The sequence below is a fragment of the Lactuca virosa genome, chromosome 8 (genome assembly GCF_052849685.1).
Source record: "Lactuca virosa cultivar CGN04683 chromosome 8, Lactuca_virosa_CGN04683_v6, whole genome shotgun sequence".
Taxonomy (NCBI): domain Eukaryota; kingdom Viridiplantae; phylum Streptophyta; class Magnoliopsida; order Asterales; family Asteraceae; genus Lactuca; species Lactuca virosa.
In genome coordinates, this window is record NC_136433.1 from 263,094,922 (window position 1) to 263,119,692 (window position 24,771).

The 24,771-nt window shown below is 33.7% G+C and overlaps 1 protein-coding gene across 1 annotated transcript; it reads right to left on the minus strand.

The window, feature by feature from the left end:
* Nucleotides 1–2,011: 2,011 nt before the first annotated feature.
* Nucleotides 2,012–4,041, minus strand: LOC145134302 (peroxidase 27-like). The gene is made up of 4 exons (XM_079069167.1): nt 3,772–4,041; nt 3,476–3,664; nt 3,137–3,299; nt 2,012–2,818 (listed from the first exon to the last, which is right to left on the minus strand). The coding sequence occupies exons 1-4, from the start codon at nt 3,988–3,990 to the stop codon at nt 2,412–2,414; spliced, it is 978 nt and encodes a 325-aa protein (XP_078925293.1). The 5' UTR covers nt 3,991–4,041; the 3' UTR covers nt 2,012–2,411.
* Nucleotides 4,042–24,771: the final 20,730 nt, after the last annotated feature.

Below are 24,771 nucleotides of genomic sequence, written 5' to 3' on the forward strand. Positions count from 1 at the left end.
TGAGTCATGAGTCCAACTAGAAGTATTACTGATTTATTTAATCAGTCCCTGTATCTTTAATTAGTTTCTTTTTTATCACTAAATTAATACCAAATTAATTCTTGATCAATACTAATAAAATAATATGATTTCTCAATTAATATATTACAATTATAATATATTAATAAACCACAACAACCTCTTCCTCAAGTATCCATCCTATCAAATTGTTCCAGATTGTTACAACCCAAATAGACCATACTATTATCGAGTCAAGTATATACCAATTATAGTTATGGGATTAGACACCTAATCCAACAATATTGTCGTGAGGGCAAATAATGTGGTGCTCGAGTTTACAATGGCTGATTTTTCGTTGATGATGTGTTGAAGTGTTGAAGTTAATAGAGACAAATAAGGATGCATTCATTCTGGTGTTTGCTCATATCAAGACATTCATTGATAGTTATTACGAGTATTTGGCTATCACTGATATTGATCTTGCTTTAGCTATCAACAAGACTTCAAAAGTGCCTCGGTCTTTATTGAAAGGTCGAATGAATATTGAAAAATTCGATGATAGTGAAATCATCCATCAACCATTTGGTGTGGTATTCCAGGGAAAGAACAAGAGAGGGAATTTGACAAAGTTCTTGTTTCAAGTTCCTAGTTCGATTCAACAATTGCAAAAAGAATGATGATGAAGATAAGGAAGAGATAAGAAAGATCATTATGTGGTATATGGAGGTTCGTATGGAGCTTTTGCAGGCACTGAAGATGATAGCTTGAAGTTTCGACTGCTCTCACTAAGGGGGAGATTCTAGATTCGAAATTTATATAGTGAGACTCAAAAGCTATATCTCTTGTTATGTGTATGTAAGTGTCGAAAGCAGAAGTGTCTGTAGTGTCGAAAGCATAAGCACTTTCGATATGTTATCTATCTACAAGGCATTATAGTTTCGTTATGTCACGTTCAGTCCTTGTATTTTTTGTTCGTCTGTTGTATCCTATAAATAGGATAAGTACATAGGGTTAGAGTATGAGTTTGAACATTCTCATATCATTTTGTACTCTCTCTTTGTACTCTTCAGACAATCAATTGAGCCAATCAGATCTTATTTAGATGTTGTGTCTTGTATTACTTTTTTTTAATCTATTAATTCATTAATCAATTGTAACACACTATAGATTCTGAGTAGCTCATGAGTAGCTTGGCTCATTTTCACCCTACCTAGGATGTCATCACCATGCTAAAACCATATTCTCGCTAAGAGCACATTTAGAACCAAGTAGCACCTTTACACCAAGAGAGCACATTTGCACAACCAGGAACACCTTTATACCGAAAGGGAACCTTTGCATAACCAGGAGCACTTTTGCAGCAAGAGAGCACATATACACAACCAAAAACACCTTTAAACCAAGAGAGCACATTTGCACAACCAGAAGCACATTTAGACATAGAGAGCACATTTACACAACTTGTAACACCTTTAGACTAAGAGAGCACCTTTAGACTAAGAGAGCACCTTTACACAACCATGAGCACCTTACACCTATATATAACTAGTAGCACTTTTATGTCAGAATGCTCCAGTGTGATCCCAAATTCTCCAACCTTTATTCCAAATACTCAAGTCACATTTAGCACTATATTTAATATTTAATAATGAAGATTAAACTAAAAATAATAATTGATAAAAAAAGGTGTTTATGGGTTAAACCTAATACAATGATTAATATAGAACATTATTGAAAAAATGAGTTAATTATAAAAACCTTGAAAGCAAAGAAATCATCAAATCACTCCGATTGTAAAAAATATATTTTTGATGTTAATTACTAATGTTTCGCATGTCAAATAACGTGGAATTGGAGATGATCTTAGTTTGAATATTAGTATATTTAGAAAGATATATGTTTTTTATAAAAACGTGAAATAATGACATAAATGTATGTTGTAGAATACATTTCAAGAATTAAACAATGTCAAACATTATGATGTACAAAATGGTTGTCGTAAATGTTTAACTGAAAAATGTCAATCCTCTATTACTTATGATCCACGGGTTTTCCTTGATAGACATTGTTTATGATGAGACTACCCACGACCGAAGAATGTCTTTTATCTATAACTTTTTACCACAACCGTAATTAGAACGATTTTTTCTCATGGTAGTATTTGTACAATTAATTTTGTACTCGATAATAACATTAACAGAATCACCCTTTTACACAAAGAATACGGCCTATGATTAAGGTAATTGAATTTTACATAGCACAAACGTTAAAGCAACAATAAATTGGATCCGAAATAAGGCATCTTGTGGAAGTACCAAGGATCACTTACCTTGGTATCTCTTATTCAAATCAAATCACTCTTCAATTTAATTAGTTAGTTTTGACGGAAAAACATAATTACTTCAACTCATTTAGTTAATTAGTGCGCAATGTCTTCTGATTTCACCCGCCTTGCCGGTTAGAACTCCTATTTGTCCCATTTTAACCATTGACGCTTGAAAATCTTTAAAGAATGTGTACCCATGAGACTTGGCTTGAAGCTTGACATAAGCACTTGTTGTTTTGTCATTTAGAAGTGCAGCATCGGACTGAAACAAGCCTCTCCTTTTCAAGACAACACTGTAGTAGTCCTCATCGAATGATTTTGAACTCCCTGGATCCATTGCAAGGAGTGTGGTTTTGTCGGTTGGAAAGCATATTCTTTTCAATTGAGGTACGTACCTCGGGTCTAGGGATGGGTCAGTGTCGCCTTTTCCAGTAAAATTGTACAACCTGGTGGCGATGGTAGAGCAGTGTGAAATCCCCACGGTGTGTCCTCCTTTAAACAAATACAACTTCAAATGTTATATCGGTTATGTAGGGGTATAAGTTCAGAAAAAGTTAAAACTCTTAATTTCTTAAGTCAAAATCCTTGTTTTTTTCCTACCATAGAAAAAGTTTCATTTTTCTTATATATATACTGCTCCATTAAAATTTTGATTTATACCAGGTTAGGCAATATTATTGTCTTTTTTTCTTACGCATTACAAAATGAGTAAAACAAAAAGAAAATGCATGGTATTGGGAATCATTTAAAAGGAAATTAAATACCTTTTGTATGAACTAGTTATTGAAGTTAGATGTACTGATCAAATACCTGAAAGAACGGCCAGGTCTTTAACGCTCAGACCCTTGGAGACAAATTGTGCTTTGAGTTGAGTAATGTTCGCAAAAGGAGCAGGTAGTGTAAAACTCTCGGATGCTATTGATATTCTTCCATCTCTTCTCCCTAATGGCACTGGCCAATATGGGCCCTTAATCTGAAAAAGAAAAAAATAATACGTAGGTTTTTTTAGAAGAATGCACGCCACCATAATGTGCCCTACTGAAGGTCTAGGAGTGAACCTCAGATCTCCCTTAATTATATATAGAAAAAGAGAAAAAAAAACCATAGATTTTTTTTTTCATGCAAATATTTATTGTGACAATTAAATACCTGGTGGATTGCATCTCGAGCTACCAAAGCTAGGATGTCTGCACAAGAGACAACACCAGGACATGCGGCTTCTACAGCAGTTTTTGCAGCATCAATAACTTGAAATCCTCTGAGGGAAAGATTGGGAATTCCGTCTTTCTCGGCTTGGTTACTTGTGGTAGAGTTTATCAACACAGAACCATCACATCCCTGTAGAAACGTCATATATATCATTTCATGACACATCTTCTATCTTAAATTACAGTTAATAAGATTAATTAAAATAAATAAGCAATGGTCGTTGTTATTGCACATACCCTCACAAAGCAATCATGAAATTGCATTCGGAGCAAAGCAGCAGCAAGAGAAGGAGCACGATAAATGTAGTTTGCTGTTGTCCTTTTTACAATAGCCTCAGCCCTGGGACACGTCTTTTGGTAGAACCCTAACTTTAGCGGATAGCCATTGGCGATGTCAAAAACAAGAGCAACTAGCAAAAATTGTAGAAGAAGTGCAACGTGCTTTTGGATTGCCATATTGCTTACAGACACATGCACAGAGGGAAAGATGATTAGGAAGTTGTAGAGTCTTCAATTTATAGCTTTGATGATAACTAAGTCACCTGTGAATGCGTCTATGGATGAGCTGTTTTAGAGTTTATTTAAAACCAAAAAAAAATTATTACCTTTTAGCCTCATTCTTTATCGATTGTCAACCTTAGCTCCATGTACCAACTATATTCCAATCAATCAGGGTGTGGACTTTTAAACGGTGAATGTGTATTGTATGTTTGCAACAATCTGTAAGCTTTTCAAACTCGGTAAGTATTAAAAAATCCTAACCCTTTATGAATGTTGGCAATATAAAACAAATAAAGATTTAGGCAACCACTCTGTCTCTTAGAAGTGCTTTCCAAGTAAACAGAAAACGAATTCAGAAACCGATTATCAAATTATCGTTCTATGTTTTCTATGGGCAAGTTTCATTTATGACATCACACTGGTTTATAAAATAATCTTTATAACAAACGAAAGAGACTGAGCCTATCGAGAAGTTAATGGAAATGTGTCATCAACAAATAGGTTGAGGGTTAGTCTCACTTGGACACCAGTGTAGATTTAGAGTATATTTAAATGTGTATCGGCAACGTATCATAGGTTTCCAAACTCGGTAACACTACAAGGATCGAGACCTATACAGACGACAGTTATGGACACTATACCGACGACATTTCGTCTGGAAAGGTTATCCAGACGATATGTCGTCTGTAAAAGGTCGTCGGCACAGCTCCGTCGGTAAAAGTCAAAAATGTCGTCGGTACAGATCAACCAATGCCGACGACTTGTCGTCGTTAAATGGTCGTCGGTATTGATTTTTGAGAAAAAAAAAGTTTTATTATTAATCTATCCTGACGACTTGTCGTTGGGAAAAGTGAAACCAATACCGACTAGTTGTCGTCGGGAAAAGGGTAACCAATACCGGCGATTTGTCGTCGGGAAAAGTAGGTGTCGTACAACTTCCGTTCTAGCAATACAGACGACTTGTCGTCGGGATTGATGAAAACAGTTGTTACAGTTACAAGTTTATACCGACAACATGTCGTCGTTATAACCTTTTTTTTTATATTTTTCACAGGTTTTGTTATATATTCCAAATATGTTTTTTAAAACAAATCCAACAATTATATATGCAGAATAATATCAAACACTTAATAAGCAAAACATCACAGGTTTTGTTATATATACCAAATATGTTTTTTAAAACAAATCCAACAATTATATATGCAGAATAATATCAAACACTTAATAAGCAAAACATACCATTAAAATTCAAATTCAAATTCAAATTCAAATTCTACTACATAAAAAAATAACAAAAAAAAAAAAAAAAAAAAACAAATTTTTAACAAACATTGTTCTCATTATCATTCTAGTTCTCCTTCTCCTCCTCCCCCTCCTCATCATCATCATCATCCTCCTCGAGGTCGTTGGTTGTTTCGGGGTTATTTTGTGAAAACATATTGGGATTAAATTGGAATTATGGAATTGGTTGTGGTTGGAAGTTAGGAATGACGGACGCGAAAGTGTTATTATACATTTGTTGCATTTGTATCAATTGTTGTTGCATGTGTTGCATTTGTTGGGTTAATACAGCCACTTAGGGATTATCTGAAGATTGGGATGTGGAAGCTTTGGAACGTTTGGTATGTTCATTTGGAAATAGATTATTGTTGATGCTTGGTTTCCTTCAAACTCCGCGAATATGCCCGTGTCTCTCACCGAGGGCACGAGCGAGACAATGTTCTTCACTTAACTTTTGGTTCTCCCCGAGCTCTGATTACATCAACATCTTCTCATGTTGAATGTTTTCGTAAAATCAAGAAAACAATAAACATAGATTAATTAAAACAAATAACTAAATTTACACACTAAAATAATATTAATAATATACTTTAAACTAACTATAATAATAATAATAACATATTTATCAAATAACGTATTAACTTTGTTTATTACTTACCCAAGCTACTTTTGCTTGTGGTGTACACCAACCCCTGCTTTCTTTAAATCGCATCTGTCTCCAACCGTCGATACGTTGCGGTTCTTGTCCCCTTTCTATCTATAATAAGCCAAAAACAATTAATATATTTATATAAGTGTTAATAAAAATTGTATATAATACAAATAAATGTAATTACCTCCTCACGTCGACTCTCTGTATATGTTCTACTTCCATGAGAACTCGTATATGGAAGTTTGGACATACTTTCTTTACCTTTTTCACAATGTTTCCTATAACCCTCGTTCAAAAAAGAAGATCAATCACATCATCCCAAGCTTCGTCGTCCATATCTTCCGGTGGACATTGTCTTGCACGTTCGAGATCATCATATCCGCCAAGCTCATCAAAATATTTTTTTCACAATATGTTTATGTTCTTTATAAGCTCTTTGGCAGTCGCCCTTTATAGCCGCTCGAACGGCTTCCCACATACATGTACCCCGATACATATGAAGATCAAAAAATGTGTGCAATAAAAAAACAAATTTAATTAGTAAAAAAACTATTTCAAAAGTATAAAATTTTCACATATATAAAATATTGTGTACTTACTCCTATCTCAGGATACATAGATTTATAAAATCGGAAAGGAACACGTCTCCAAGTCCTATAATGGAGTGGTACATGATCTGCCACATAATTTGAGATAAACATTGTCAACATTTTTCCATTATTACTTATGAATTTATAGGTCCCCCCATCGCTATCAACTTCCAGGGGTAAAGGTTTGTTACCGCCAGCCTTGAACTTTTTTCGCATATTAAACTTCTTCGCTTTCCATGCCGACGAGTCAGGTTTGCTACATTGACACATAGAATTGAAAATTTAGAAATTTAAAACTTTGAAAATATATCCAATATATTTATGAATTTCATGTAACTTACAAGATTGACAACCCGCCGGTATCTTGTCTGCTCCCCCGTGTGGAGGTCGGTCCCCGTCATTTCCTTCATGCCCCCTTGCAACATGTGTAGCCATTTGTTTAAAAAATATTAGAAGATATAATACATACTTAAAAAAAACTAATAAACAATTTTAAACAATCAAAATGTAAAACAACCATAACATACCATCATTTCTATCAATACAGAAAATCGCCTTTTTGGAAGGCCAAGATCATCATTTCTATCAAGACCATTGAATGTGGTTTGCATACCCTCGAGATACATAGAGCAGAATGTCAAAGCTTCGCCTGCAACATAACCCTATGCTATTGAGCCTTCTGGCTTGGCTTTGTTTCTGACATAATTTTTAAGTTTTTACATGTATCTCTCAAAGGGATACATCCATCTCATGTGTACAGACCCTCCAAGAATGGCTTCATCAGGTAAATGAAGAATTAGATGAATCATGATGTCGAAAAATGTTGGAGGATATATCAACTCAAGATTGCATAAAATCTTCACCACTTCTGTTTTGGCATTTCTCATGTCATTAACATCTAATGACCGTGCACAAACGTTTTTAAAGAATGTACACAAGTCAATGATTGTTTTTGAAACATTTTCTGGGAGAAATGCTTGAACCCTTATTGGCAGCAATCGTTGCTTGAGGATGTGATTATCGTGAGACTTTAGCCCAACCAAATTTGATGCAGTATCATTCACCTTCTGCTTAAAGTTCGATTGAAAACCATCAGGTAGCCCCACTCCTTTAATGAATTGACAGAAACGATGTCAATCAATTGGTTTGAAAGAGTAATCAGCATGTGGTAGTATTACCCTCTTGTTGTTGTCTTCATTTTTTATGTTCACTTACTTCCTCTTGTTGACTTTCTCTTTTGGCCATTGATCTGGCCGAATGCCCATATTTTTCAAGTCTTCTCTTGCTTCTTTTTTGTCTTTGGTTTTTTCATTCATCAGTGCAGTATTTACAACACTCGCGTCCGCATTTTTCTCCACATGCATAAAATCTATATTGTGTTTTAGCTCGAGGGAAGACCAATTCTCAAGCTCAAAAAAGATACTATGTTTCGTCCAATTCAACTCTATTTTTCTTGTTTCATCATCACGCCTTCTTGTTGCACCCCGTTCTCAGGATCTTTCCCTATAATACGATTAGGGAGACGAGCCGGTTGCTTTAATATAGTTGCATTACTAAATGGTCTTGGATGTGGTCTTCTCTCGGGTTGACCATTAAACAATAAACTTTTCCTCCACCTATGGTTTATACGCAAGAATCGTCTATAACCAACACAAGACATCTTGTTGGTCACATGAATGGAAGATGTGTCTGCATTACAAGTAGGGCATGCTAAATAACCTTGACCACTCCATCCAGACAAACTGCCACGTGATGGAAAATCATTGATAATCCATAACAACATCGCATGCATGTTGAATACGGTGTTGGTTGATGCATCTCTCATTTGGACTCCTTCGGCCCACAACATTTTCAACTCATCCACCAAAGGCCACAAGAAAACATCAATGTCCTTTGAGGGTGATTTAGGGCCAGGTATCAGCAAAGTTAGCATGAAAGAAGACTCTTTCATACATATCCATGGTGGTGTATTGTAGGTAGTCAATATAACCAGCCAAGTACTATAAGTACTATTAAAGTTGCCGAATGGATTGAAGCCATCAGCAGCTAAACCTAGACGAACATTTCTAGGTTCTTTAGCAAACTCTGGATATCTCTAATCAAAATGTTTCCATGACTTCCCATCAATCGGATGATACATCATACCATCTATTGAGCGTCCAATATTATGCCAACTCATATCTTTAGTTGTGAATATGGAACTATACAGTCGTCGAAGTCTTGGAGTCAAAGGAAAGTACCGTAACACTTTTTGTGGTACTTTCTTCCCCTTTGTAGTTGCGTCCACCTACCTACTCTCATTACAAATCGAGCAATTATGCATGGAACCATTCTCCTTCCAAAACAAAGCACAATCATTTTTTCAAGCGTGGATTGATTAATATTTTAACCCTATCTTTCTCAACTTCTTTTTAGCTTCATAGTGTGAGGCTGGAATCTTGCTCTTTGGGAAAGTAGCTCTTAGTAACTCTACAAGTTGGTCAAACAAACAATTTGTACATCTATTAATCACTTTAATATGCAAAAACTTTGCCAAAAAATTTAAGGCAGACATATCACTACATTCAGGGTATAACTTGGTATTGAGCTCCTCAAACAAATCATCAAATTTCGGGTCGATACCTCGTCCCTCCTCGTCTGTATTTTCTTCAATTGTATTTTGTTCCGCCATGACATCATCAATTACATCAAACATCTCATTACTTGTGGGCGTGTTTATTGGAGTGTTTATTCTTGGAGTCAAATTGTAGCCTAAATCCGAAGAACCAACATGTTTCTTACTGGGATGAATCCACGTAGCATATGTGTCTAGAAACCCAATGTCATGTAAGTGGGCATAAACCGTAGGCAAAACATGTCGATATGAATTCACACATGTTTTGCACGGGCAACGCACTTTGGCTTTAGAGTTGACATGTATCTCAGCAATCCTCGTAAAGTTTTTAATACCTTCCAAGTATTTTGAAGACATTCGGTTCTCTCCAATCCAACTCTTATCGATCTTCATTGCTATATCATTATTAAAAATCAATGATTCAACGTGTTTTAATAAGAAAAATCATATTAAATGGTACATTATTTAAACCATAATTTTAAAAGCACGATGTTATGATAGAAAATAAACAAAAGTATAATGTTATAATGAACAAAAGTATCATAATTTTATTAATTATAACATCATACTTTTGTTAATTTTCTATTATAGCATCATACATTTAATATTATATTACATAATATTATGGTTTAAAAAATATACCGTTTAAGATTTTATAATTAATTTAATTTGATTTTATAATTAATTTAATTTGACTTTAAAATTAACTTAAAATGATTTTATAATTAATTTAATATTTTTATTTTTGGTATTAGGTTTTTTTAAATTAATTTAATTTGCTTTTAAAATTAATTTTATTTTATTTTAATGTTAATATTAATTTGATTTTATAATTAATTTAATTTGATTTTATAGTTAATTTAATTTGATCATAAAATTAACTTAATTTGGTTTTAAAGTTAATTTAATATTTTCTTTTTTGTTATTACTTTTTTTTTAAAATTAATTTAATTTGTTTTTATAATTAATTTTATTTTATTTTAATATTAATATTAAATTGATTTTATAATTAATTTTATTTTATTTTATAAATTAATTTAATTTGATTTTATAAATTAGTTTGATTTTATTTTATAATTAATTTAATTTGATTTTAAAATTAACTTAATTTGAAATTACGAAAAGTATGTTGCTATTAATAGCTTAATTAAGCTAAAGTCGTAGTGACCAACATTAAGTCACTAACAAAATTAAGCACTTTGAAACCATATTAACAAGAAAATAAAAACATAATAAACATCTAATATATACAATCATACAATCACTTCATCTTATATACAGTACTCAAACTATTAAACCTAAATATCACATAATCATACATGTATACAATACATTCAATTCCAATTTCCATTTCACTTTAGACATCATTACCACTTTCATTTTTCAATTTATACAATTAAGCAAATCATGCCCAATAAATTTCATAGTAGTAGGCATTTCCAAATCTATACCACTTTCATATTCCAATTCCAATTTCCATTTCATTTTAGACATCATTACCACTTTCATATTTCATTTCAATTTTGACATCATTAACATATCCAATTCTAATTTTCTATAAATATGTACAAATCCAAATACGAAATCAAACAAATAATGCCCAACAAATTTCATCATTCATCCTAGTAGGCATTTTCAAAGAATTATAACCATGAAATCAAACAACATATATCAAATTCCACATTTTCAATCAACAATATCCAACAAAAAAAAACAGAAAAAAAAAACTTACATTTTCTGTCGGTCGTGGTGTGTTGGCCGGATGTAGTGACCAGAAGTGGGAGGTTGACATGGTGGATGTGTTCACTGGAAAACAACCATTATAGCAATTAAAAATAAAAAAAATAAAAAAAACAACGAAAAATCACAACACCTAGTTAGAATTTATATCAAGGTTCTAAATAACGTAAGGCGTGACTTGGCGGCAATGTCAAGCCTCAAGTTTTTCCAAGCTTTGGTGAGCCAAGTCGTTTGTAAGGCATGACTTAAAGCAACAATTTTGTATATAATTAATATTTTTATATGTATTTTCAACTATTATTCATTTTTATACACATATATGACTTAAGGTGACATTTTGGTAAAGCTCGGCGGCAAGTACAAGCATTGGAGCCACGACGCGCCATGACGGAGCCATGACGAGCTTTTTAGAACCTTGATTTATATTAATATTAATATTATTAATAACAATAATATTATTATTAATATATTAATATGATAACAAGACAAAAAATAGACCTTCAATGACAGATGAACTATGACTCATATAAGTGCATGTCATCTTTTACGGTCATAAAATGAAAAAAAGCAAAACAAAACAAAACATGGTGGATGTGTTCACTGAAAAACAACCATTATAGCAATTAAAAAAAACAACGAAAAATCACAACACCTTACCTCTGTCGACGGCGGTGAACGTAATCGGAGAATGTGTTTGCCGGACGTTGCAATAGACGTCGTTGCAGGTGGTCAAACCACTGGTGACAACCCTATCGAGACACAAATCAAAAACAGGAAAAAAAACCCCAAAATTCTCAAAATCGAACCGAGAAAAGAAGGTAATCGGAGAAGAGAAGACACCTGTGTCGTCGGCGGTGAAGACGAGTCGTCGGAGGTCTTTGGACGGAGTATCGCTGGCCGAGAGAGAGAAACGAGGTTTTGGTGAGGTCTGCAAATGAGACGGGGTCGAAGGAAGCTGATGACTTAAAACCCTATACCGACGACATGTCGTCGGTATAGAGTTTAGCCACATGACGTTGTTTCCACTTTTTCATAATAAAATAATAATTATAATAAGAAATATGTTTCAAGACGACAAGTCGTAGGTATAGCCAACAAAAACCGACGTCGTTTTGTTTTCTGGAAAATGGAAATAAATAAATAAAAATTATATTTTGCCTATCATATACCGACGATTTGTTGTCGGTATAACCCATGCACACAAACCGATGTCGTTTCGTTTTTTCTGCAAAATGGAATATAAATAAATAAAAACTATATTTTGTGTAATCTATACCGACGACTTATCGTAGGTAAAGGATTTGAGGAAAACCATGTAAAAATTTTATTTCCCGCTTAATGTATGCCGACGATTTGTCGTTTCTATATTGTGTCAGGTCAAAAAAATTTAGTCAACGCTTTACCGACATGTCGTCGGTATAGATGACACAATACCGACGACTTATGTCGTCTGCATAGGGCTCAATTCTTGTAGCGTAAGTATTCAAAAATCCTAACTCCTTGTGAATGTTGGCGAAATAAGAAAATAAAGAATTTTTTAATCACTTAAAACTGCCAAGTAATTAGAAACCTAATTAAGGTACAAATTATATAATTATAACTCTTGTTTTCCATGGGCAATCTTCATTTATTAATTCATTTATTAAATTATGCTGCTTTATAAAATAATCTTTATAACAAACCAAAAGACCTCTGGCCTAGTGGTGCATAAAGTTATTGGAAAGGTGATCGCAGCGAACAGATTGACTCTTCGAGACCGCTTGAACAGAAGTATGGATTCCAATTTCAAAAGTTTCACTGTCATATTTCTTGCGAAAAGAAATTGGTGTGTTGACATTTTATGTTGGTTTAGGTACATCTAAGGAGAATCCTTGTCTATTTGACCAATTCTTATGAATAATAGTTAAAAACAAATAAAAGATAATATATGCAGTCACTTGGAAGCACGAAGGATTCCCACTTGGGTGTATTTAACAATTTGGTCCGGCATATGAATATACTACGAAAAACAACTGAAATAATAAGTATAATTTAAACGATGAACAATCATTTCTACATGCGTGTTCTTGTATCTCTGCCCCTTTCCCTAATGGAATGTCAATCACTACTTGTTTGAAATTACGAACAAAATACCTAAATCTGTCCGAAATACATTGGGAAATGTCTAATACTTTTAGTGTTTACTAGGATTTCTAATAATAATAATAAATTATTATTATTATTATTATTATTATTATTATTATTATTATCATTAGTATGCATTTTAAATTAATATTATAATTATTTCAATTAATATCTCCCTATCTAATAAATGAATACCGTCAACCTCATTCTGTGATGTATCAAACTATTAAATCAATATTACGCCACGTGTAACTCCTAAATTCAAATTCAAAATAGTCTATAATCAATTTCATATATTATTTGAAATTTGAAACAATTTCCGTATATTATTTATAATGTAAAAGTAATTTGAAAAGTAAGAAATGATAAGATAATAAGATAACAGAACAATTTATATTAACTGATTCGTTTTTTTAGGGAAACAACAAATATATTTTTCTTATTTTAAGATAATTACCAAGTTAGCAATGCCGATTACCAAGTTAGTAATACATATAATCGGAAAATTTCAAATTTACTTTAACAATAATAATAACTTCAATGTCCAAACTAAATTACCTTTATTATTTTGATTGGAAACAAAATTTCAAGCTCGCGTGTTTAATAAAACTTTTTTCATAATATTCGAAACATATATATTTATAAATTAATTAATTTTATCTTATCATTGTCCAATTATATTCTTACGATTTATTGATAATTTTTTTTTCTTTCTCATCTGTGGTGTCCACGGGTTTTAACCTAGTTAGAATTTATATCAAGGTTCTAAATAACGTAAAGCGTGACTTGGCGGCAATGTCAAGCCTCAAGCTTTTCCAAGCTTTGGTGAGCCAAGTCGTTTGTAAGGCATGACTTAAAGCAACAATTTTGTATATAATTAATATTTTTATATGTATTTTCAACTATTATTCATTTTTATACACATATATGACTTAAGTTGGCATTTTGGTAAAGCTCGGCGGCAGGTACAAGCCTTGGAGCCACGACGCGCCATGACGGAGCCATGACGAGCTTTTTAGAACCTTGATTTATATTAGTATTAATATTATTAATAACAATAATATTATTATTAATATATTAATATGATAACAAGACAAAAAAAATAGACCTTCAATGACAGATGAACTATGACTCATATAAATGCATGTCATCTTTGACGGTCATAAAATGAAAAAAAGCAAAACAAAACAAAACAAAAAATAATAAAGCACGGGAGAAACTTCTGATTTTTGTGTGTCATGCATCTTAAATTAATATCTCGTCGTTTCATAATTCCATTCTAACTTCTTAAAATTTTCTTTTTGAAGGGTTAAGATGAAGTTGTTTTAAAAGACTTTTTTTGCGAAACATTTTTTTTTGATGTATTGACTTTTCAAAAAACCAATAAGTCAATAAGTTGTTTGAGATGAAATCTCAAACACCCTCTTAATGTTTCTCCAACTCATTGCCTCTCCTCTTCTCAAACTTAAATCGATGTTTCTTCCTGATCAGATTTATATTGGTGCCGGTACTCAGGTTCCTTTTATGCTTCGTTGCCACTATTCCAATCAGATTCTTCCACCACTTCATCAATGGTGCATATGTTCATTAGGTACGAGTCAATAGTGGTCTATCGAAAACACATCAATTTGATTATGTTCGTGTTGGCTATAGGTTACCTCATTGCATGGTACGAACTTATTATTGCATCATTTGATATATTCGAAGTTCTAATTATAAATTTGAGAAATTAGGGTTATTTTTTATAGTATTTCGGGCATCCGCCTCTTATGTTTTTTGAATCTATTTAGATTCGTAAATTCTTTAGCATTTTTTGCGACTTTTGCTATTCCATGAGCTATTTTACTGTTTAGTTGAGTGGTTGATGATTGCATATATTTTTTGGGTTTTCTAATTAACCAAAAAGGGAAAGAAAGCATACATCTTTACTATGATTCAATTTCACTCTTTCCACTAATGGATAAGGAAAAAACAAGTCAATCAAAGGTAACCTTTTGTTAGCACATGGTTCCCATTGTAATCACTTTTGGTATGGGAAACATAAGAAATAACACATTACATAACACACACACAGATAGTCAATTCTAATAAACTTCTTAGCTAAAGTTTTAAAGAAGATTGCCAGATTAGGGTTACATAATCTAAAACTTCCTATTGATTGACATATATGTTTGCAGTGTTGTTTTTTATTTACTAATGATAGTAGAATCTTTAATCTTTATTCTAAAAAGATATAAAGATAAAAGTTTAAATTAAAATGCAAATTATGTAATTGGTAAACTTGCAGTGCTTTTGTACATGTTTAAAGAGCATGTTTCTCCTCTTTTTTCCTTTGAGGTTCGTATAAAAAATAATTTAATTTCAAGTGTCTTCTTCTTTCTCTTTATAAACAAGTCATCTTGATTGTTGTATCTTTGTTTTAATGAAAATGATGAACTTGTGTCAGATTAATCGTGAAAATGGAAAGGAAAAGTTTTGATGATGCAATCAAGAAGAATGGTGGAACCAGTGTCAAGGACTTCATGGATAGCATAACCTTGGAATGGTTGTTGATCAAGTCGAAGTCTGATGTAGAAAAGGGAGCTTCAGTGCATGAACAAACTATTAAGACATTCTCGCAAACAATATTACAAAACATGAGGGCATGAACCCCAGCTCCAGGTAGATAATTCATTTATGTTTATTACAATTAAAAATTAAAAGTGTGGGTTTTTGGTGGCCACAATATGATGAAGGATACAACACGATGTGGTTACGGTCAAAGGAAACGCGCAACATTTATGCGCACCACGATGTGCCAAGTGCCTGACCACGACGTGGTGGTGGCCAAGATGTGAAACCCTAATTTTCCCAGGATTTGTGCCTTACTTAAGGGATGTGATGGCCAGGGTTTGCATACCCTCAACCTTTATCACCTCCCTTTCGAACGAGAGCATACCCTAGCCTCCATTGTTAATATTGTGAGCTTTTGTGGTGGTTGTTGGTCCTTTGAAGAAGAATAATGTGTCTTTGGTGTATTTTTCCAGTAAGCAAATCTCCTCCTCATCATCTTGTACTGTTTCTGGACTTTTGTATATGACAACCCAAAAATAGTGATAAAATTTTACATTCAAAGTCTATTAATTTCACACATCAATTGTCCTAAAAACCATCATCAATGAAATATTCAAAACATCAAAGTAAAATTATTTCAATTGCGGAAATCATGAGGGGAGGAACCTAGAATTACCTATAATCATAAACATAAACTGTAAGCATAAAGTTTAGTGAGTTCCCCAAAGTAGCACACAACAAGGATACAACTGGGCTTAACCCTATGATATATTCCAACCCAATATTCATATATGGGCCTAGCCCTGGGGCCACGTATTGGGGTGTATTTCAATCCGATCAACATATATGGGCCCCGCCCTAGGGCCTAGCCCTGGGGTATATTTCAACCCATCATACAAACACACACATAAACCACATATCAGCTATCATCCTAGATACACAATAATAGGTCGTCATTAGTGCCTTCGATCCATGGATACAGTGAGAAAACTCACCTCACGGATGGATACAATTTGAAACAACCCGTTTCTCCTCAACTAACCGGACCGGTCACCTTTACAAATAATAGTGAATAAAACTCATATTATAGATCGAAATACTCAAAATACCCCTAAGTCAAACTTAGTCAAAATCCTGGCTAAAGAGTCAACTCGCAAAGTCAAATCCATCCGTCAAAATCCTAATGTCAGGTCTCAAATCGTGATCATTCCTTGGTAACGCCGTGAGAGTCGTCCAGGTCCGAATGCATTAACTTTCTTTAGACCCATACAGCTCTGTCGCGGGTCTCCCCGCTCTCACGTCATGAAAACCTCATGTCTCACATCGTGATTCTTTTCTGAAGCTAAAAGTCACGGTTTTAAGCCCTTATTTTATTAAACCATTGAACCCATCTCATTTAGAAGTTAAAGGGGACCCCTATGGTCCATACAAATGTTTGATTTATGGCCATGCTTGCAACAGGCATAACCCAACCCATTCTAGGTCAGCAGGTGGGAAAATAAGCATAAAACTCTCATGCATGGCTCTTATACCTCACAAACTTCCAGATCTAGACAATATGATGATCAAGGAGCCCTTAGAATCCATAAAGTTGCTAACTTTAAGGGTTTACTCCATACAAGCATGCTAAACATAAAGAAATATGGACAAAAACCTAGATCTACCCATATGATGCAATAAAGTTTGAACCTTTAGCACTTACAAAGGCCCAATAACAAGAAGAGATGTAGATGATGATGCTACTTTGCAAACTCCACCACTAGGACCTTCCTCTTCTTTTCTCTTTCTTCAAGCTAGAAAGTGCACCAAAATGAAAAATAGCTTCAAAATGGTTGATATTAGGGTTTCTGGAGGCTTAGAGTATGAAGGAGGCTGAGGGTGAACAACCTAAGCCCTCACATTCCATTAACTACCGAAAATTTAGGGTTTTTGTCATCAGGCCGTTCTCACGTTGTGCAAAATAAGGGCTCATGTCGTGAGACTCAAAGTAGGCGGTTTAATAATTCAACTTTAGCTCATGACGTGAGAAGAATTGCCCATGTCGTGACTACGTCCAAATGCGAAAATAAACCTCATGTCATGTACCTCAAAACTGGATTTTACAACTCTCCCCCACTTGAACCAGACTTCGCCCTTGAAGTCCTATGCCTCAGACTGATTGGGGTAATGGTCCCTCATCTCGGCCTCAGGTTCCCAAGTCCATTCAGAACCCTTCTGATGCTGCCAATGGACCTTAACTAAGGATAGCACCTTGTTGCGCAAGGCCTTCGTCTTCCTATCCATGATCGCCACTGGTATCTCCATATAATTCAGGTGATCATAAACCTGAATGTCATCCAAGGGGACAACTGCGGACTCGTCGGCCACACACTTCCGAAGCTGATAAACATGGAAGGTGTTGTAGACCTGGCTGAGCTCGTCAGGCAAATCCAGTCGGTATGCAACCTAGCCCACTCAGGCGGAAATCCTGAAGGGTCCAATAAACCTGGGGCCCAACTTGCCCCGCTTCCGAAATATGATGACACCTTTCCAAGCTGACACCTTTACAAGTACCAAGTCCCCTAACCGAAACTCGAGGTCTGAACGCCGTCGATCTGCATAACTCTTCTGCTGGATTTTCACAACTCGCAACCTGTTGTGCAACTGTCAAATTAACCCAGTAGTTTTGAGTACCACCTCCATATACCCCATGACCCGATGCCCGACCTCACCCAGGAAACAGGGGTCCTGCCCCTCCTCCCATACAACATCGTAAACGGTGGTCAGTTAATACTAGCATTATAACTGTTGTTGTAGGAGAACTCGACCACTAGAAGGTAAGTATCCCAACTCGCTCCAAAATCTAAAACACATGCCCAAAGCATATGTTCGAGCTTTTGAATCGTCCGCTCACTCTGACCGTCGGTTTGGGGGTGGTAAGAAGTACTAAAATGCAGCTGAGTGCCCAACTCCTCATGGAACTTCCTCCAAAACCTAGAAGTGAAAAGTACACCATGGTCTTAACCCACCAAAATTGGCACTCCATGTCGGACCACCACCTCCCAAATATAGATGTCGGCTAGCTTCTCAACATATATACTCTTGACAATCGGGATGAAATGTGAACTCTTGTTCAATCTATCAACAATGACCCAGATAGAATAAACTCTACGTGTCGTCTTTGGCAGCTTTGTGATGAAATCCATGGTAATCTCCTCCCACTTACACATGGGAATGGGTAACGGCTGCACCTTGCTATGGGGTCTCTGATGTTCGGCCTTGACATTCTTGCAAGTCAGACACCGCTAGACAACCACGCTATTTCCATTTTCATACAGGGCCACCAATAACTCAACTTCAGATCCCTATATATCTTTGTGGCCCTCGGATGGATCGAAAATTTGACTGATGTGCCTCTTCCTGGACTGTCTGTCTTACCCCACTAGTAGTCGGAACCTAAACTCTACCACACTAAGTGAACAACCCTCGATTTTCTCTAACAAATAAAGGAATTTGCCCCCTGATTAACTCAACCTTCCAATTCTCCTTTTCCAATCCCTCCACCTGAGCCTTCTTGATCAAATCCAACAAAGGCGAAGTAATAACCATCCTCAAACAAATATCCCTGATAGGAGCACTCCCTGCCTTATGGCTCAAAGCATCGGCCACCACATTGTCCTTCCTAGGGTGGTACAGGATCTCACAATCATAGTCCTTTAGCATATCCGACCATATCCATTTCCGCATATTCAGATTTGGTTGATCCATCAAGTACCTTAAACTCTTGTGGTCGGTGTAAATAGTACACTGAACCCCATACAGATAGTGCCTCCAAATCTTGAGGATTGGCCAGGTATTGATGATGACGAGGTAAAAAGATTTACTTGTTCAGGTATTTGAATTGTAGTTGATGTGTTGTCTTAAAAATGGTTCTAAGATTTCCTAAATTGGTTTGAAATCTTTATTTCTTGAAACATTCATGAAGAATTGGAGTCAATCTACTTATTTCTAGTTACATTCATCTCATATAAAATTAAGCTTGAGTTTTTATTTTCTAAATGGTTTGAAATTTTTATTTCTGGAAACATTTTTATTATCTATCAGAAGTCCTTGTATATTGTAATTTAACTTTGTATGTTGTATTTTTTTGGTGGGTGTTATGTCACATTATTGCTTACTGATTCGATCTTACTCATGCAAAACTTCATTTTAGGTTAGATTTGTTCTTTGTATTGGAAATCTCATGAATTATGGGCATTTCTTGCCTTATCATAGGATTTTTTGTTTGAATCTGATGTCAATGCCTTATTCTAGTTTAAGTTTCACCATATTTGAAGATTTCACATACATAACAATATTTAACATTTATATTATTACAAGTGTATAAGTATGGAGGTGATGTAACATCTTGAAAAAATGAACATAGATAATAGTTGCTCTTTATCGGTAGTTGGTACTAGCTAGTCATAGATTCTCTTAATGAATATTTTTGTACTCTTATTTATATTAGTTAATTGGATGAAGTCAATTACCCAAAATTAATATTTCCATGTTGTTTTCAATTAATTAGAAAGAAATGTGTTTTTGCAGGCAATCTTTAACCCTCCCCTAACTACAATACGTGGGCGTATTCCTATAATCTTTCCTCAAGTATGTGCCCCTATCTTTATGTTGTTGAATTCAATTTTTTTAGATTTAGTGTACTGATTTCTATTGTTTCTGAAACATCTCAAGGTTGTCTTATACTTTTCCCTTTCCGAATTGGTTATAGCTGCCACTTTTTTATCCTACATCGATAAGAAATTTGTTGAGAGTTAAACGTTAACATTTTCTTTTATGCGATACTTTGCTACAAAGTGAAATGTGCTTGATGTATATATATTTGGTATTGTTGTTCATATGAACACTACAAGAAAAAAGGGTATCAAAGACTGACATAATTAGTCTCCGATGGTTAATAATCAATCTTTGATGATAATCAGGGACAGATTTAACTAGTCCCCAGCTAGTCCCCGAGACCTAGTCTTAGATAGTCGGTTTTTTATGTATATGGGACTGAAAATCAGTCCTTAATTCATCAAATTATCAAAGACATAAAATCAGTCTTTGATAATATCTTATTCAGTATCCAATTTATTTTCTTCAGATCCCCGATTTGATGTTATATCAGTCCCTGATACTATCTTTTAGAGACTAAATATCAGCCTTCTATAATTTATTAGTCAGTCTCCAATATTGTTCATTGAAATCTCTATCTTGTGTCGTATCAGTCTCTTATACTATCTTTCAAGGACTAAATATTAGTCTTTGATACTCTCAAGTTCAGCCTGAAATTACAAAATTAGCTCCAATTTTTTTATAAACTTAAATGAATTATAAACGAATAAAAAAACAATTAAAATAATCAGTTAAAAACCCAAAAGCATTACTTAAATTAAAACTTCAATGATCTTACAATAATATTCTCAATATTAATAACAAAAATATCTTCCAAAATACTTAATAAGTCTAAACATTATGCTAATAATTACACAAAACACTAAACTATCAAACTAAATACGAGTTCAGGAAGAAACACAAAAGTTGACGTGAAAATTTCATTTGCATAATTGCTCCTCTTGTTTATCCAACTTACGAACAATTGCCTATAAAATAACTATAATAAATCACATAAAAATATGTAAGAATATCACTAATAATCACACCACATTAAAGAACAATGAAAAAAATAACCACACAACTTTCAAACTAATTAGGCACAAATTAATGTAAAATATATAAAATATTGAAGTATATAGATATATTACCTTCCAAAATGATAACAAGATCTCCATGTTTGCTCTAAACTTATAGTACCTCTTTAAAACCTACAATATAATCAACTCATAATAAACATGTGTAATAACACAAAGCAAACCAACATAAAAGCAACAATCCAAATTACCTTATTGCAATAAACTCATAATAAACGAGCTAGTAGTGTATCATTTCCAAATGAATCCATCTATATTATCTAGGTATTTAAAAATAAAAGAATCATAATGGTAAAAGAAACAACTTGTGAAACCTTGGAATTAAAATACTCTTCAAGATACTATGAAAAAAAATGAGAATGCTTTTGTTCATAGTCAAGGAAATGGAAGTGTTCATTTGAGAGTTTTTTTTAATACTTAGACAATAAGAGCAATTTATGCATTAAAAAAGGTCTTCTACAATTCTCGTAGTACATCTATTTCATCCATTATGGAAAGTAGTTATCATTACAGTAAAATAAATTGGACAAATTTCCCACACATTGGACATGTTTGCCCCTGCACAGTCAACTTGTCATGCAACATTGGTGTTAAGGTGGCTTGGTCAGAAAGCTTCACCCCATATCACTATTTCATCCCTAATCATCGTTTCTTGTTATTAATTGAACAGATTAAATTACTTATCAGAATCAAAAAGAAATTCCATGATTGACAGTTTAAAAAAACAATAGAAACAGACCTTTGTAGTAACATTGGATATGCTAGGGGCACAAAGATTAAGTGGATAGACAATGAGATCTCTAGCCACAGTCAAGGCTCCTGAGTGACTTGAATTATCCATTGAATAGCTGATTGTAGCATCCTGATAATTATTAGCACAAATATACATCTCATTTATGGCTGAAAGAGAAAAATATGGGATAACAAATGTTGGTTATCATTTTTACCTTCCATGTATCAAATGATAACAAATAATTACATGGTCCTTAATAATATTAGGTTGAAACAAGTTTCTCCTATGCATTCATTACCAAAGACTCAATAATAGAAGAGTATTAAGATTCCATGCATTACAAAGGATTATTCATAAAAGGTTAGTGTGATGACTACAAATTTCAACAAAGGAACATTTTTGATATTGTTAACCAAGTGATATACACATATACTTTATGTTATACCTAAAAGATACAATCTCCTTTACAGAGATACTGTTTATATTTGTTTTATTTGTCCTTTAAATTCATTATAACACAAGCTGGTTTGAGTAAACATATCTCAATATTTAAGTCGTTGCTGAAGCATCAATATATCCGACTTTAAAATGATTTTATAAATTCTAAAATTAATCAGTGAAGAGAAGCGACTAAATGAGAGTATCGGATGGTAGATGCTAAACTATTATGAAGCAAGACATCAAATCGTTCTAAAGAAACAGTCAAACCAAAAAAACAAAAAAGGCAAGCGACGAACGAAGATTATCTGATAATAGATGCTAAACTACAGTGAAAAGTCCCCAACACATAAAATTCGTCATATGACTACTACATGCAAAAATCAATATAATACAAATTGACATAGACGAAGAGAAACTTACACTTACACGGAGGAGGAATAAGATCTAGGGCTATGCAGGGAGGAAGAGGGTGAAGTAGGGGAAGAGGGCCGAACGGAGAGAGACGACTAGGGAAGAGAGATTGAGCGGCGAAGCAAGGCAAACGATCTAGGTTAGAGCTGTTGAGCGGCGGAGCATGTGTGCAGGGCAGAGCATGATATGCCTTTTCATCAGTCTCCAATATATATATATATATATATATATATATATATATATATAGTCATATATATATATATATATATATATATATATGACTAAATTTTAGTATTTGAGGGGGATATTTAGTCATATATATATATATATATATATATATATATATATATATATATATATATATATATATATATCCCCCTCAAATACTAAAATTTAGTTCCTAATTATTTCCCTTCAGATTCAAAAGTGGCTAGTGTATCTAAGACTAAACTTCTGTCCCTAATAACTTTTCTTGAAATATTATTCGTGATTGATTTATCGGTCCCTTATATTGGCATTTATGACTAAATAATCAATCTTAGATGCTAAAATTCAGTTAGTTATAAGCGTGCATTCAAATTTCAAATAGTGCCTATTTTTTAGGGACTGAAATCTTGTCTTTGAAAAGTTTCTCATCTAGAGGACAAATTGGTGCAGTTGTATCAATGACTGATATTTAGTCCCTACTAAGTTCAATGCACGATCAAAACTGACACATGTATATCACGGACTGAAATTCAGTCCCATATAACTTTCCATCCAAAGTCAAAGTTGGCACTAGACTATTCGAGATTTAAATTCAGCCCCCAATGTGTTCCACCCAAACATGAACTAGAGCAAACAGATTTGGGACTAGATGTTAGTCTCGAATAAGTGTTATCAGTCTTTAATTATTCACAGAATAAAATTAGTCTTTGATTGTATCCGAGACTAATTCAGCAGTCCCAGATACAGGGTATCCAAGACTGATTAATCAGTCTCTCACATTTTAGTCACAAAAGCCCTTTTTTCTAAACACATCAAATTCAAGAAGCATAGGTGCAAGTATTGTGATGTTTTTTATTAATAATTTGATTGTTTGTGGGACAGGGTTATAGAGAAGATGAGGATCAATTTGGAGAATAATGCAGATGAGTAAGTTCTGATTCATGTACAATTTACTCAAGTTATTAAACTGCATTCTATCGTCATTAAAGGAGTAGAGCCAAACTCCTTTCTCGTCTCTTGTCTGTATGTGTGTTTTATTGATCATTGTTAGTACATATGCAGCATGGTCAATTGTGTTGGGGATTTGTCTAGGTAAAATATATAAAACATATATAGTTTAAGACATACCTTAACTAGTTATTAACAATAGTTGACAACAAATACATGATTAAATCACAAATTTTCTATTTTTACATCTTTTAACATAAATCTTTTGAAAAAAATAGGTTTACATAAATACCCCTGATCAAATATATGTTGTTAGCCCCTCCTAGGTTATTTGAAACTTGTAGAGTTGTCTCTTTGTCTACAATTCAGAAGGCATCATCTCTGCAAAGTACTCATTTGTGTGGGACTTTGGTTTAATGACTTTCAGGCATCACTCTTAAATTAATATTTTCAAAGTATGGAGAAACTGAAAATATATTTATTTTTAATGTACGACTTATATTTCAAGTGTTGAAACGGATTTGGCTTATGATGTTATAGTACATTGTAAGTATAACTATTAATGCTAATAACATAAATTGTTACTAATTTGAGATTTTTTTTTTAATTTGTCACATAAGTTGTAATTGTATATGATAAGTGGTTACTTAATAACCCATAATAAATCAATATAAATTCTCTGGGCTTTAGTCTTGTAAATGAAAGGAGAA

Coding starts and splice junctions, on each gene's coding strand:
- LOC145134302 (XM_079069167.1), bottom strand. CDS start 3,990: ATGGCAATCCAAAAGCACGTTGCACTTCTTCTACAATTTTTGCTAGTT. Junction 3,665..3,771: donor TTCATGATTGCTTTGTGAGG/GTATGTGCAATA, acceptor ACGTTTCTACAG/GGATGTGATGGTTCTGTGTT. Junction 2,819..3,136: donor AGACCTGGCCGTTCTTTCAG/GTATTTGATCAG, acceptor ATTTGTTTAAAG/GAGGACACACCGTGGGGATT.